Source organism: Hyperoodon ampullatus (assembly GCF_949752795.1).
Source record: "Hyperoodon ampullatus genome assembly, chromosome: 5".
Taxonomy (NCBI): Eukaryota; Metazoa; Chordata; class Mammalia; order Artiodactyla; family Ziphiidae; genus Hyperoodon; species Hyperoodon ampullatus.
Genome location: NC_136918.1, coordinates 45,048,290 through 45,064,166, shown reverse-complemented (window position 1 = coordinate 45,064,166; position 15,877 = coordinate 45,048,290). Strand labels below are relative to the sequence as shown.

Sequence of the window (15,877 nt, the reverse complement as noted above, 5' to 3'; positions counted from 1 at the left end):
TCGTTAGCGATTGGGCCGGGATCATCCCGCAGGCATTCTGGTTGCTAGGCTCGGGAGGTGGGGACCTAGGTTGCGCCTGCGCAGATTGAGGGCGAAGATGCTTTCCGGTCGGGCGGGAGGACGTGACGTCAGAAACGGTGGCAAGCGGGGGCGTCCTGTAGCCCGGGTGACGTTGAATCTGTGGGCCATAGGACCGCGTCACAAGTCAGCGACTGAGCTTTGCCGTTGGAGATCTTTGCCGTTGGTGGCCGAGGCAGCGAAGGCGGCAGCGGCGGCGACAGCTCTGGGGTTTGCGTCTCGGGGTGTGTCGGCCGCCGCTGCTGCTTGGGCCTGGTATGTACAAATGGCTGCTTAGGATTCTCGGCACCATTTTCCGTTTCTGTGATCGGCCGGTGCCCCCTGACCGGGCCCTCCTGAAGAGGCGGCGCTCGAACAGGTGAGAGGAGAGGGGGCCGAGCGCCGGCCTGGCTGTTCCCCTCCCCCACCCCAGGCTCTGCCGGCAAAGCGCTGATCCAGCCAGGCAGGCCCCGCTCGGCAGAAACAGGTAGCTGGGCGGAGGCGGTAGAGGTGCGTGTCGCGGATGCCCTGGTGACGTAGTAGCTCCTCCGCGCTGTGCAGATGCGAATCCTGATGATGGAAGGAGATAGTGGTCGGTGATGGTTAGGATCTTTCTTGTCAGAGTCCAAGCTGGTTGCTGTCAACAAACGGGGCTGTATCATATTTTGCTGCTCTTAGGTTGAAAACTGAAAACTGAAGGAATACTGTCTTTGTGTGGCTCCTGTTTACAAAGCACACTCCCAAGTGTCATCTGTGCGCAATAAGTGCAGTTAAGGGAAGTGAGACTCACAGCTTGCCCAAAGCCCTTTCGATTACACTTACTGTTCTCTTAGCACCAAGAGACAGCAGCTGTCTTGTTCTGAAACAACTGTCAAACTGTGTGTGTGTGTGTGTGTGTGTTTTGCTGGGGAGGGAGAGTGATTCTGTGCTTTAGAATTAGTGTATGAGAAAAAAAAAAGTAGGTACTTCATTCCTTTAAAAAGATCACTAGTCAATACTCTAAAATTCAGTTAAAATTTTGGGGAAACTAAAAGTTGTTCTCAGCATTTACTTGTTGGTTTGTCCCATTTCATAGTGTCTTCCCCCTTCCCTAAGAAATAATCTAGAGAATAAACTACCATACCAATTCTATACATAACCTCCCAACTTTTAATGATCAAGTGTTAATTTCATTTTTTTTATTAAGCCTCAAGATAATTGGAGGATGGTTTCTTGGAGCTTGAGAAATCAAGATGATTACTTAATGTATGAGTCTAAGAATTCAGATCATTGATGAATTGGCTCTGAGCTAAATTCCATCATGTGTTCCAGAGAGGGCAAGGTTTTAACATATTCTTTCTACCTTTCTGTAGGGTTGATATAAGGATCATTTGACAACAAGTTGTAAAGTACCTAGAATGATGCTTAGGGTATATAAGGGTAGTGTTTGTGTATTCTGACCCAAGGGCCTTGTGCAGAGGCTGGTGCGATAGGCACTTGGTACATATTTATTGAATAAGGAAATGTTAATTTCCTCTCTCCTGTCCTTTATTTTTACTGCGAATCTCTGCTGGTCAGGGAAATAGTGGCTTGTAGGTCAAACTCCTGGTCTTTACCACATCCTTTATCTAAAACAACTCTTTTAAATGTAAGCCAGTTTTCAGTCCAGATGAAGATAGGAAGTCTTGTTGGGATGTTTAAAGTTATGAACTGAATGGTATTCTCCTGGGATTTATTCTGTTCATTTTTTTTGTAAATATGATCATTCATAATCATCTTTAGAAGGATGATTATGCCATGAACCTTTAACATTCTTGAGGTATAGGTCCAAAAAGTTTCCTGAATTTCCAAATTCTTTGTTATCACTATAACATAGTTTCCATGATAAAAATGCAGTTAAATATAACACCTTTTTCTGGCTGAGAACTATCTTTTGAGGCTTCTTGTATTGTCTACTTCTATCTGAAGTAGAAAGTGACTTTCTTTGGGGAGGGTGTCATCTTTCAAAAGGATATTATTTGTTCTTAAATCATTTCTGGAGAGAAAAGGAATAGCATAGTCCTAAGCTTTTACCTATATTTATTTACTAGTTAAGTGATTTCTGACCAGTTTCATGTTTGTACTTTAGCCAGACTACAGATTATTATGTAATAGGGAGTTTTGGATCTCATATAGTTGAAACCATAGTGTTACATCCTCAAATAATAAAGGCCTACTATAGCATAAACGTTAGTTGGATCTCATTTTATGATAAAGTGAATGGAAGGGGGTGTGTTGCATGAATAGTAAGCTTACTTGTAGGAGTGCCTATGTGTGTATATGAATATATGCATATATATCTCTTTTCTCTTTTTTCAGCACTCTGCTTTCTACAGTGGACACTGATGAAATACCAGCCAAAAGACCAAGATTAGGTATTAAATATTAATTTTAAAAGTTAGTTTTTTAAATAAGAAAAGTTTATGTGTGGACAAAATTCAGAAGATAAAAAGTACATACAGTGAAAAGTAAGTCTCTTTCCTGTCCCTCTTCTACTCAGTTCTCTTCTCTAGAGGTAACCAGTGTTAGCAGAAACGTAAGTATCTTTTCAGATAAATAAGCCTGTATGTTGAAAGTGCATTTCACATTTCCGAATCTTCCTATAAAGAAAAGGTGCTTTTTAAATTTGGGGAGAAAACACTGTAAAAACTACTTCAAACTGAGTCATCTAGTTTGGATAGCTGAGTGAACCAGTGTAATCTGTTGCCTCAAATTGTTTACTTCCCTATATCTGAAGGGCTAGACGTTGCTTGGTAGAAGAGAATAAAACTAGATTAAAGGGAAAAGGCACAGTGGAATACTATAGTAATATTTTCCTCTTTCTCAAAAATACATGTGAATTTGAATCTACCTCCGGATGAGGTAAAGAGTGGACATGTCTGTGTTAAGACTTCATTTAAATCCAGTGAGTGCTTACTGAGCCTGTCTTACTGTTGAGCAATGTGTTAGGTTCCACAAGAAATACAAAAATGAGTATGACAAGGTCTCTATTTTTAAGGACCTTAAAATTGTAGGGGGTGTATGATTATATAGTGGGGGGTTTTAAGACAAGTGCATAAATAATACTAATGTCTAGGACGATATGATAAGTGATATAAAAAAGGTAGTAACAAAATACTGTCCAGTTTTCTTCTGGTTAAGAGTCTCAGTAAATATTTGATGAAGGATCTAATATGTGAAATGAGTCTTGAAGGATAGATAGGGTATCGACAGAGAGCAATAGGAAGGAAAAACATTCTAGGCAGAGGGAACAGTATGGGAAATTGTGTAGTTCAGGAAATAGCAAATAGAACTTAGGGAAAAAGTTGACCAAAGAGAGAGTTCAAAATACAGAGGGACTTTGAATGCCAGGAATTTTTACTAAATTCATTAGGACAGTATTTCCCAAAGCACAGGATAGATACCAATTCAAGAAATAAATGATTTTAGGAGATACAATATTCATAACATTAAGTATCATCTGAATTATAAACTAAAAATGTTGTATCCTTTTCAGTTATTTTTAATTTCTGATTATTTTAAGCAGAAAACATGTTGATTTAATGCTAGTATGTATTTAAAACTTGTCTAATACATGCTGATCTTCCCTTTTTTAACACGCCCAGCTAGAACTTAATATTGTTGTTTTCATTTCTTCATAAGACAAATAAGTTTGCTTTCCATCAACAGTAGTAATATAAAGTTACCTTTCACAAATACGTTTGTTTAGCAGAAAAAAGTCAATTTTATAGAAAAATATAAATAAACAGCTGTATGTGGTTAAAAACAGAAAGCAAAAAACTTTGATGGTGGTATTAGAGAAGGTTCCTGAAATAATTCTGGTATGTTAAGGTTCTCTCCATCCATGATCTCCACGAAATATATATTAAGATTTTCTGACTAGAAACTATAGAAGGGAACCCAAGCCAAGGGGGAAGCAGTGGGTAGCAGAGATAATACTTCCTGGTAGAGTTTGTAGAGGTCTCTAGCAGTGCTGGCCAATAGATCTCTCTGAGATGATGGCTATTAAGCACCTGAAGTGGGGCTGTGCAACTGAGGAACTGAATTTAATTTTAATTAAATTTAAACTTAGGTAACTACCTGTGGATACTGGCTCCTATATTGGACAGTGTGAGTCTGTTGGCTGCTTTGGAGAGAAAAAAAGGAAGCGTGAAAAGAAGAAGCAGCTTAGAATTGCAGACTCATGATCTTACAGATGAAAGGGATCTGAAGCAATCTACTTAGTCTAGTCTCAGCAAAATAAGATGGTCTTATCTTCATTTTACAGATGAGGTGGGCCTTCCTGCCTGCTTTTTTTTTTTAATCAATGAGATCTTTTGACATAATTTTGGGGCATACTCAGATTTTGACAAAACTTATGGGAAAATAAATATCACAATACTTTTTGTGCGCACTTATTATGCATTTATGTTATTACAAGTACTTCCTGCCCTTTGGAGTCTGGATGCCAATCTGGATGATAAGCACCAATCCCTAAAGTTATTTTTCTCCCACTTACAGCACAGTAGAATGTAAGTGATATCCCTCAACGTTATTAGAGGGATAACTTGGAATTCTCTCCAGTTCCTAAAATGAGAAACAAGGCATTTGCAAATTTTGGTACTTCTAACTATTCTATAGTGACAGATTACTTCAAATTGGATTCTGCTTTACCCATCTAGCACATCTTTCTTGTTGTTTAAGTTATTCCCCTATCTTCCTGGAAAGTATTTTATATCTTATATGTTCTGGAGTGCTTGATGTTTAAAAGCCACCATTTCACTTTCAGGGTATTTTTCTCTAAAGCAGAATATGGTTAAGATGTTGACCCCTTTATCTCAAACTAGTGCTTTAGAAAACCTTAATTAGGAAATAGAAAGGAAATTGTAGAAAACAAATCAGCAGTGAAGGAAGTGAGAAGGGGGTAGTGTGATAAAAGGAGGAAGTGAGGAAAGCATTGAAATCTACCCCTCCCCCTTATTTATTTACTTACTTATTTTGTAATCTTTATTTTTGGTGGCAGGGAGGGGTGAGTCTGAGATCTTCCAACACATCTTCTCCAGTAGAGGCATAGCTTTGTTTGCTCCTAGACATTTAGGAGCCACATATCTTATACTTCACTAATTTCCATCCTGGATATAGCCAAGGTAGTAAGTAGTTGTTTAGGACAACTATATTGTTAACCTGCCTGAGAAGTAAGGACAAACCAATGAGTAAATGGTAATGCTTCCTAGAATTCTGCCATACCTAGTAACTATATGCTCCAGGTTGTCTAAGTTATGCCCTTATGTCTCTGGAAAAGATTTATTTTACAGTATATATTTTGGGAAACTCATTGCTTAAAAGCTGTGATTTCAGGACTTTTTTTTGTGAATCAGTATGTGATTTGCTAAAATGATGGTTTCATGCTTTTGTAACCTCCTAGATATTTTACTAAAAAAACCCCAAAATGCTAATGCTGGAATTACAGTTATTCAGATACGAGAAAAATTATTTTTACAGGTACCTTTTCTCTCTCAGTGGTTGAAGATAGGACTTCTAATAAAAATTGAGAGAGGCCTTTTCTAAGATATAATCTTTTTTTTTTTTTTGCTAAAAGTTTAAGTACTCTATATATGTATATGTAATCTATATTACACTTTCTAGGTTGCTTTATTCATCAAGTGAAAAACAGTCTCTACAATGCTGCCAGCTTATTTGGATTCCCATTCCAGCTGACCACAAAGCCCATGGTGACTTCTGCTTGTAATGGAACACGGAATGTGGTCCCTTCAGGAGAGGTCAGTGGGGATAAGGCTTCACTGGGGCTACTGGTCTTTGTACTTAATCATTAAAGTTAAATTTTAGAAATATTCTCTTTTTAGGAATTAACATGTAGAATGACTTCTTTCCGAAATGTTTATGTCTTAATTAGCCTTGAGATAGAGACCCAAAAATGAAAGATTAAGAAATTGCACATTTAAAAAATATTTATAAGGAGCCTAATTACTAATACAGTTGACCTCTGAACAGTGCTTGGGTTATGGGCCCCAACTCTCCACACAGTCAAAAGCTCACATGGTTGGCCTTCCAGATCCTTGGTTTGCCATATCTGAGGTTCTGCATCCGTGGATTCCCAACCAGTAATCATGTAGTACACTAGTATTTACTGTTGAAAAAAATCCACATTTAATTGGATCCACAGAGTTCAGACCCTTGTTGTTCAAGAGTCAACTCTACATCTGGTTTTCTTGTTGTTCAAGAGTCAACTCTGCATCTGGTTTTCTTGTTTAAGTATGTGTGAAGAATCTGGAATTGTTACTTTTTACATCATTTTGTGAGTCTTCACAAATTAAACCTTTGGTCTTATTGATGAAATTTCTTCTGTGAGGTAACTAAATCATCACTAATAGAGTGATTTTTTTTTTCATATTAAGACTTACTTAAATTCTAAGAGTGAATACAGAGGTGATTCTTTTTGATTTTAAGGTATTTTCGAACTCTTCATCTTCTGAACTGACAGATTCCGGATCCTGGAACAACATGCTGAAACTGGGTGAGGTGGTCAAGAACATTTCTGCTTCCCCTGCCTCCTTCTGCCTCTGTTCTCTGAGTTTTGGGAATGTTAAAGGAAAACACTGATTTGGCTTCGGATGAGAACACAGATATATTCTCCCTACCATTCTAAAAAGCAAATAGCTTTCCTTTAGTATTGTCTTTGAATTTACTGTTAATGTTTCCTGTTTGCTTTATCAGTGTCTTTAATGTGACTTAGATCAGGGCTTATTTATTAAAAAGAAAAAAAAAAAGTGTTACCTGAGAGCTTACTCTGTCAGACACTGTGCTAAGTTATCAGGAATAACAAAATAATAAAACCTTTAGTAGCAAAATAACAAAACAAAATAATAGAATAATAAAACCTTTAATAACAAAATAGCAAAACAAATAACAACATAATAAAAAACCAAAATAATAGAACCCTGCCTTTGAGGGACATCATCTGATGGAGGAGCAACCTTGGGTGCCCAGTTCTCATGGTTTTGTGGATTAGGAACCTCCATATCATCCTTAGACCCCGAAATTGAATTGTAATTATTATATATACTATATAAAATGCTCTGGTGGGGAAAAATAGGAAGAAGCCAGAGTCCTGAAAATGATTGTGATCTCTGCTGCACAGATAAGCTTGTAAAGTTTGAGAGGAAGGGGGAAAAAGAGCTTTTAGAGAAGTTGTGGGTTCAGAAAATTGACATATAGAGAGGATGGTAGATTTATCTTGTGCCTGAAGTACCAGCACTATATTTCTGTGGGTTTGTGTAGCCTAGTCAGAGAAGCATGGGTATTCCTAGGGCAGATTTCTTACATAAAGAAATCCACAATCTCAAATCGGAAATGCTGGAGATATGTTTGGGAATTCCACATTTTTCAGTTGTTGAATATTATTTAAAAAACCCCAACAGGATTAAACATTGATTCAAGTCAGGTTTTACAAACAAATGAATGCAGGTCAGTTCATATTTTGCTGCTACTGACTTAAGAAAAATCTTTGAGCTTTAGACCTCTTTGCATTTTGGAGTCCTCAGGGCCTCCAAACCCCTGTAGTAGCTCCAGCAGATAATGTGGCTGACGAAAATTTTGTTACCCTTTTTTGAGGTATAGTAACCATCTCACAAGTATTAGAAGCTTCCAGGGAAATGTAGTAACGAAGCAGATTTTCATTTAAAAATACTTATGTTTTCTTGAGAAGAAACAATTTGAAAAATTTACTCAATTTGATTAGATTACAGAGTTTATAATCATTGAGTTCTTCATGCCTTTTGTTGGCCCCAGCAAGCAAAACTAGTAAAGCTTTCCTATGAATTGTTACTACCTACCTGAGAACAAAGACAGACTAAGCACTATTGCTTTTCCTTTAACTTTTACAAAATGTGTGCTAGAAAGTAATAGAATTTGAAAAAATAAGACATTCAGTTCTACAGTATAGACTGTTCACAGATTTTCTTTTCTTTTTTTAAAAAAATTAATTTATTTTTGGCTGCGTTGGGTCTTCGTTGCTGTAAGCAGGCTTTCTCTAGTTGCGGCGAGTGGGGGCTATTCTTTGTTGTGCTGTGCGGGCTTCTCATTTCAGTGGCTGCTCTTGTTGCAGAGCACGGGCTCTAGGTGCGTGGGCTTCAGTAGTTGTGGCATGAGGGCTCAGTAGTTGTGGCTCACGGGCTCTAGAGCGTAGGCTCTGTAGCTGTGGCACACGGGCTTAGCTGCTTCACAGCATGTGGGATCTTCCTGGACCAGGGCTCCAACCTGTGTCCCCTGCATTGGCAGGCGGATTCTTAACCACTGTGCCACCAGGGAATTCCAGATTTTCTTTTCTAATGCAGACTGTTCACAGTTTTGTGTGTGTGTGTTTTTTGTTTTTCTTTTATAATTACAAATGGTTTTGAAAAATAGGTAATAAATCTCCTAATGGAATAAGTGACTATCCGAAGATCAGAGTGACAGTAACTCGAGATCAGCCACGCAGAGTCCTGCCTTCCTTTGGGTAAGTGTTAAATTCTGCCTTTCTGTAAATGGAAACTTAGTAATTTTTAGGTGCTCACTCTTGCTAGGCATTCTCACTTTTATTCTATTATGTAATCTTGTTAAGTAAGTACTCTGAGGTTAGTAACTTGCCAAATATCATACAGCTGGTGAGAGATGTACTCAAGTGTGTGTTACTTTTTCTACCATATCATATGCCTATATAATCTGATTTTGAAAACCTTTAATTTCTAAAATTATTTTTAATTTTTATTTTTTTGGCCTCACCATGTGGCTTGTGGGATATTAGTTCCCTGACCAGGGGTTGAACCTAGGCCCTCGACAGTGAAAGCACTGGACTGCCAGGGAATGCCCTTTAAAACCTTTTAAAAAAGAATTGTCACTCACTTCTAAACTTTTTTTTGAAGTATAATATGCATTCAGAACAGTGCAGAAATCATGTATACAATGAACTGTTATTATTTTATTAGTAATTTTCTTCTCTCTGTGTTCTCACTTTCTGGAACTTCTGTTGCTTGGATAGTGGACCTTATGGATTGATCTAATTTAATTTTTGTATATATTCTCTTTTGTTTTTGTCCTTACCCTTTTTAAAAAAAAATCTTCTACCACCGAGATAAACATATATGTATACTTTTGTGTTTTTTTGGCTTCATAGTTTTTAAGTTGTAAGCATCCTCCCATTTCCTATTCCCCATGGCTTTTTCTTTCTCCAACCATCAAATTCTTATTATAGAGATACAATATCTTTCCTTATCTCTCTAAAGCTGTTAATTATTTTAAAATTTCTTCTCCTCCTTGCTTTGTCTGCTTCCTTTGAGTTTCTCCTCCCCTTTGGTTTATTTTGGTTTTATCTTTCTTATGAGTTCTTATTCAAATACCTGGTAATCCTTGGCTGTCCACTCATGTTTGAAAATGAGACACTAACTATAAAAAGTAAGGCTCCCTGGAGGTGGCTAAACGGCTGATTGTAGGATTAGGAGAGATAAAGTAAAAAATGATTGTGGAACGTCCTGTGCCAGCAATTAAAGGAGCCCTAAAAACCTGGGGACATTATCAACATGACACAGGAGGAAACTTGAAGGGGCTTTCACTGGCCAGTTGGGGACAATTTAAGCATCAAATGAATAAAGACAAGAATACACATGTTAGTAAATAAGTACATAGTGTGGGAGGAAAAGGTCTTTATAGTAGAATGCCAACTAGTAAGTGTAGAAGGAATGATGGAATTAGAAAATCACCATCTTTTAACTATCACAGTAATAACTGATATATACAGGAATTGTCAGTTGAGCTAAAACTAGTAAGTAAAAGTTTGATGAAGTATGGAATATTTACATAAACTCAGAATTTTTCCCCACAAATTACTTACTAATTATAAAGGGAAAAATAGTAACTTCAGAGTGGAGAAACCTGCCTGACGCCACCTTAACCAAAGGATCAAAGTTTAAATCACCCACAGTGGGCAAACTCACATCCTGGCCTCCAGATACATTGCACTGAGCAGGACATCATCACCTAATGTAGTATTCCTGAAAAGATCAATAATCTGAATATAATTATGAGAAAACTGGTTAAGCTGAAACTAAGGTTAATTCTACAATCAGGCTTATACTCTTCATTTTACTCTTCATTCATACTCCTCCTCTTTAACCTGTGATTATTTAGAAGGGTAGAATTATATTGTTTAATTTCCAGATACTTGGGGCTTTCCAGATATCTTTCTGTTACTGATTTCTAGTTTAATTTCATTATGGTCAGAGAATATACTTAGTACGATTTCAGTCCTTTTAAATTTGTTAACATTTGTTTATGTCCTAGAATATATTCAGTCTGGATATTCCATGTTCATTGAAAAGAATGTGTATTCTGCTATTGTTGGGTGGAGTGTTCTGTAAATGTCAGTTATTAATAGTTTGCTGATAATGTTTTACAGATCTTACTGACTTTTTGTCTACTTTTTTATTGATTGATGAGTATAGAGTGTTGATGTTTCTTACTGTAATTGTGGACTTGACTATTTGTCTCATCCAGTTATGTCAGTTTTTGCTTCATGTACAGTATTTTGAAACTCTGTAGGTGAATACATTTGACCTAGATTCACCAGTTGTTATCATTTTTCCAGTTTGCTTTATCATTCTCTGTTATATGTACATAATATTTTTTTCTGAATCATTTGAGAGTAAGTCTTAGACTCATGCCCCTTTAATCATAAGTACTTGAGTGTGTTTATTTCTCAGAATGAGGACATTCACTTACATAATCACAGATGACCAAAATCAGAAAATTTAACATTGATATAGTACTATTATATAATCTTATTTAAATTTCTCTATTATAGAGATTATTATTATTATTATTATTTTTTTGTGTGGTACGTGGGCCTCTCACTGTTGTGACCTCTCCCGTTGCGGAGCACAGGCTCCGGATGCGCAGGCTCAGCGGCCATGGCTCACGGGCCCAGCCGCTCCGCAGCATGTGGGATCTTCCCAGACCGGGGCACGAACCCGTGTCCCCTGCATCGGCAGGTGGACTCTCAACCACTGCGCCACCAGGGAAGCCCGAGATTATTTTTTTCTGACCCACAATTCAGGGCAGGATCATGTATTACATTTAATTTTCATGTCTCTTTGATCTCCTTTAATCTGGAACAACGCCTCAGCCTCTGTTTGTCTGTAATAGCATGAATATTTTTAAAGAGTACAAAGCATTGCTTTTGTAGAATCCCTTAATTTTGTCTGACGTTTACTCATGATTTATTTTAGATTATGCAAATTTTTTGGTAAAAATACTGCATATGTGATGTGTCCTTTCTTAAACCTCACATCAAGAGAGGTATGATGTCAGTTTGTTCCATTATTGGTAATGGCAAGAGAGGCAGGCTCTATCAACCAGCAACAGTGACTAGGTGAGGGCTTCATGGCTTCCCATTCTTTAGCATTTATTAATTTAATATTCATTAATTTAGTATTCAGCAGATACTGATTGAGTGCCTTTTGGCTTAGATCATGTACCAGGATACGGTGGTGGAAGGATGAAATCTCTGTCTTCATGGACTTTAAAGTTTAGTGTGGGATGCAGTCCCACAGTGACACCAATAATTAATCACACCAATAGTTAATTTCAATGGTGCCAAATGACTAAAGGAAAAGTGTAGTACCAGAGGAGGGTATGTTGTGTAGTAGCGAGCTAAGCCAGAGTTGGAGTTGGAAAATTGGGCATGAGGAAAAAGGCAAAGGCTTTCATGTGGAAGCCCTGGTGACTGGGAATAGACATTCCATAGCAGAATTCTGGGGTGCCCTCTGCTCTAGAGATCTAATTTTTGTGAATGGTGTTTGTCTGATTTGCCAGGAACAAGCTTAACCTGAGACAGCTTAATCACAGGATTGTCTGGAGCTTAAATTCCAGCAATTAAAGCCATTTGGGAATAACTTTCTTTTTTTTTTCCTCTCAGTTTTACTTTGAGCTCAGAAGCCTGTAATAGAAGACCAGGTGGCCGTCGCCATAGCAAAGGCAATCTGGAGAGTTCCTTAACGTGGAAGCCTCAGGAACAGGTTGTAACAGAGATGATTTCTGAAGAGGGTGGCAAGGGTCTGAGGCGTCCCCATTGTACTGTGGAGGAGGTAAGCCCTTTTAGCCTGATCTCTTTTAAAAGCAATTTTAGGAATTTGAGTGTGTGGGGGGGATAAATAGTATATGTTCTGTGGTACAAAATACAAAAGGTATAAATGGGTGTACAGGGACTGTAAATTTCCCAGTCTCCCTTCTATATCTGGTCCCTATTTGACTCCAATGCTTATATGTATTCTTCTGTATATATGTAGTCAATTTTCAGGTAAAGGAAAGAAAAAGGAATCATATTAGGAAAAGGTACGATTATAGATTCTTTCTTTTTGGGTGTCTGAATTATTCTAACTTGTTTCTTGTATAAGCTGTAATAACTGTGACTAAGTAAGGGAAGTAAATGGTGTACATGTCTGCTTTTTCCTTCCATTTTTAGGGCACCTAGCATGATGTCTTCATCAACAATCTTCCCTTCCCTCTTGAAGTCTTCACTTATTCCAGGAGAATTTAGAACTATTCCTGTCTCTGGCATTTCCCCCAGTCCATCACCTATTGCAATTTGCTAGATGGTTTTCGGAGCCACTTAGCTTAGTTCATCAAAGAAATGTTTATTTGGGTCCCAGGTGCTGTGCCAGTTTTCAGCAATTCAGAATTGAATAAAATATGGTCCCTGTTCTCTAGGAGCTTACACATTAATTGTTGTAATCAGCAAGCAAGTAGGCAGAGAAAGGAATGGACTGCAGCCCTGGAGGGGATTTTAAGGAGAGGTATTAAAGTAGGCTTCAGTACCTCCTAGATGAGAAATAAGGGATGGGACTGAGCAGATATATATGGGGTATACACAGGCCATATTCTAGAAACATTAGAAGGTAGTATTAGCAAGGACATACTTACTGGTTAAGTGTGAAATAAGGTTAGATGGAAGAACCTGAGTCCCAGATTTCAATCTTGGATAAATATGTGTCACTGACCAGGATACCCTATGTGTTTAGGGGAAGGTGATGACTTCAGTTATGGACATTGTTTAAAGTGCCTGTGAAACACGCAAGAAGACCTGTCCCATAGACTTTTGGATATATGGGAGTTTTGAGAAGAAGGCAGGGTTAGGGACATATTGCTGAATCTTCTACATATTGGTGTTAGATAAATCAAGGGAGCTGAAGAGATTATTCAGGGAGAGTATGTAGTGTGAGAAGAGATAATGGGCAGAACCATTGACATTTACAGGGAGGCAGAAGAAATAATCTTCAGTGGAGACTGAGAAGATAAGAAATTAGGAGAGGGGCTTCCCTGGTGGTCCAGTAGTAAAGAATCCGCCTTCCAACGCAGGGGATGCAGGTTCGATCCCTGGTTGGGGAACTAAGAACCCACATCCTGTGGGGCAGCTAAGCCCATGGACCACAACTACTGAGCTTGTGTGCCTCAGTGGGAGCACCTGTGTGCTACAAACTACAGAGCCCACGGGCCCTGGAGCCCACACGCCAGGGCTAGAGAGAAGCTTGCACGCCTCAACAAAAGATCCCACGTGCCTCATCAAAGATCCCGCGTGCCACAACTAAGACCCGACACAGCTAAAAAAATAAAGAAAATAAAGAAATATTAAAAAAAAAAAAAAAGAAGTCAGGAGAGTGTATTGTCCAGGAAGGCAAGGCGAGGTTAGCAGGGTGAGATGCTGGAGAGAGAGGTCAAGTGACAGAAGAGCTGAAAATGTGTCCATTGGATCTGGCCATGGAGGGTCATTAGTGACTTTGGTGAGACCAGTTCTGTTTTGGAAGCTGAATGTTCTGAATATGCAAGTGGATTATTTCTGCTGAGTTTTTTGTGGTTAACCCAGTTTCACTGTCAAAACTAAGATGCTATCAAGGTCTAGCAGATAATGTAAATGAGTGAAATGGGCTGGAGTGAATAGGTGACCAAAGGGAATAAATAGTCTTACATAGCTCCAGATTGTTGATACAGTGTTTCAAAAGAGACCAGATGTTATTGGATTTTTCTTTTTAATTTATAAAGTTGGTAATTAAAATTAAAGGAATTGAACACTAAAATTACAAAAACACTGCTGGCGAATGAAACACATCTATGAGCTGCATTTGACCTCTTAGTCTTTGTTTATGATTTAATTATAGGTTTGATGTGCTGGTAGTTATCTAAATGCTTTCTTTTATTTAGGGTGTTCAAAAAGAGGAGAGAGAGAAATACCGAAGGTTATTGGAGCGACTTAAAGAAGGTGGTCATGGAAACTCTGTTCCTCCTGTAACTTCAACTCATCATAGGTAAAGATGCGTTACCAAGATAAATGCTTTGCTAGACATCTTTTTCCTTATTTTTGGAGAAGAGATTGGTGGGAAGGGCTTTGTTGAAAAAAGAGATTAATATTGAGAGAGCGAGCCCTGTAATTTGTCTGTACTGATGGATTATATAGAACAGTGGTTTTACAAAATAGAATTTTCTGTTAGCTTTAAGAGTCCTTTGTTCAAGTGAACTCTTACATAAAACTCTGATACAGAAAAGTGGAATCACTGGTTGAAGTCAGGTTCCCAGGGTGCAGAGAGTTTTTTCAACCTCCCCAACACACATTTCTCATGACCTCTGTCTTCCTTTCTTTTTCCCCCTCTTCTCCCCGGCTCTTCCCTCCCTTCATCTCCTCCCACCCAGCCCCGCCCCCACCCCTGCCATGTACACATAGTCTCTGAGGCATCCTAGTGGATGCATCTTAGCACAGTCGGAAATCTTCCACTCTAGAGACAAGATTAAAATCATCCCAGGTCATAAGAAGTTTTCTTTACAAGACTGCGTGTTAATTAACTGTGCTGAGTTGACCAAATAGATGAGAATGGCAGAAGGAATTGATGTCTGGCCTTTCATTTCCCTGTAAACAAGGGGACAAAAAATATGTGAGCTCAGGTTTGAGGTCTACTTGATAATTCTAACAAGCGGTGTGAGAATACACAGAGGGGAGTCCCAGAAATTATTTAACAGTAAGTTGAGGGTGAAGAAGTAACAAGACTGTCTAGCTTGTTGAATGCAGAAATAACAAGAATTTTAACTTTGGGAATTTTAACTTTGTGAACTTTAAAAAGAAATTCAGGGACTTCCCTGGTGACATAGTGGTTAAGAATCTGCCTGCCAGTGCAGGGGACACGGGTTCAAGCCCTGGTCCGGGAAGATCCCACATGCTGCGGAGCAACTAAGCCCGAGTGTCACAACTACTGAGCCTGTGCTCTAGAGCCCGTGAGCCAGAACTGCTGAAGCCCGCGCGCCTAGAGCCTGTGCTCCGCAACAGGAGAAGCCACCGCAGTGAAAAGCCCGCGCGCCGCATTGAAGAGTAGCCCCTGCTTACTGCAACTAGAGAAAGCCCACGCCCAGCAACGAAAACCAAACACAGCCAAAAAATAAATAAATTTATTTAAAAAGAAATTCAGTTTAGTCAATCAGAATGTTCATATTTTTTTCCATTTTGACTAGCCACTGTTGGAAGCAGCAGTATACTTCATGAACTATTGGTTTTGTCATGTCAGCAAAATCGTCAAACTGTTTTGCTTATTATGTTTTTTTGGTTGTTGTTCTTTTTTCTTATGTTCTTTTAATTTGTTGTTTTGGGATCCATTTCAGTATATCGTTTAAAATTTTTCGTCTTTTAACTTGGGTGTTATCATGCTGAGATTTTTCAGTCAAGGTGGTGCTGGGGATTGAGAACATCCTTTTTTTTTTTTTTTTTTTTTTTGGCGGTACGCGGGGCCTCTCA

General features: G+C 38.5%; 1 protein-coding gene across 1 annotated transcript in view; it reads left to right on the top strand.

Moving 5' to 3' along the window:
- Positions 1–320: 320 nt before the first annotated feature.
- Positions 321–15,877, top strand: part of SENP2 (SUMO specific peptidase 2) — a 31,756-nt gene continuing 16,199 nt past the window's right edge. Inside the window, exons 1-7 of the mRNA XM_079705595.1 lie at positions 321–436; positions 2,395–2,450; positions 5,701–5,834; positions 6,523–6,589; positions 8,479–8,569; positions 12,023–12,191; positions 14,302–14,405. Coding sequence (XP_079561721.1) covers positions 336–436; positions 2,395–2,450; positions 5,701–5,834; positions 6,523–6,589; positions 8,479–8,569; positions 12,023–12,191; positions 14,302–14,405 — 722 coding nt within the window. The 5' untranslated portion in view covers positions 321–335. The remainder of the gene's footprint in view (positions 437–2,394; positions 2,451–5,700; positions 5,835–6,522; positions 6,590–8,478; positions 8,570–12,022; positions 12,192–14,301; positions 14,406–15,877) is intronic.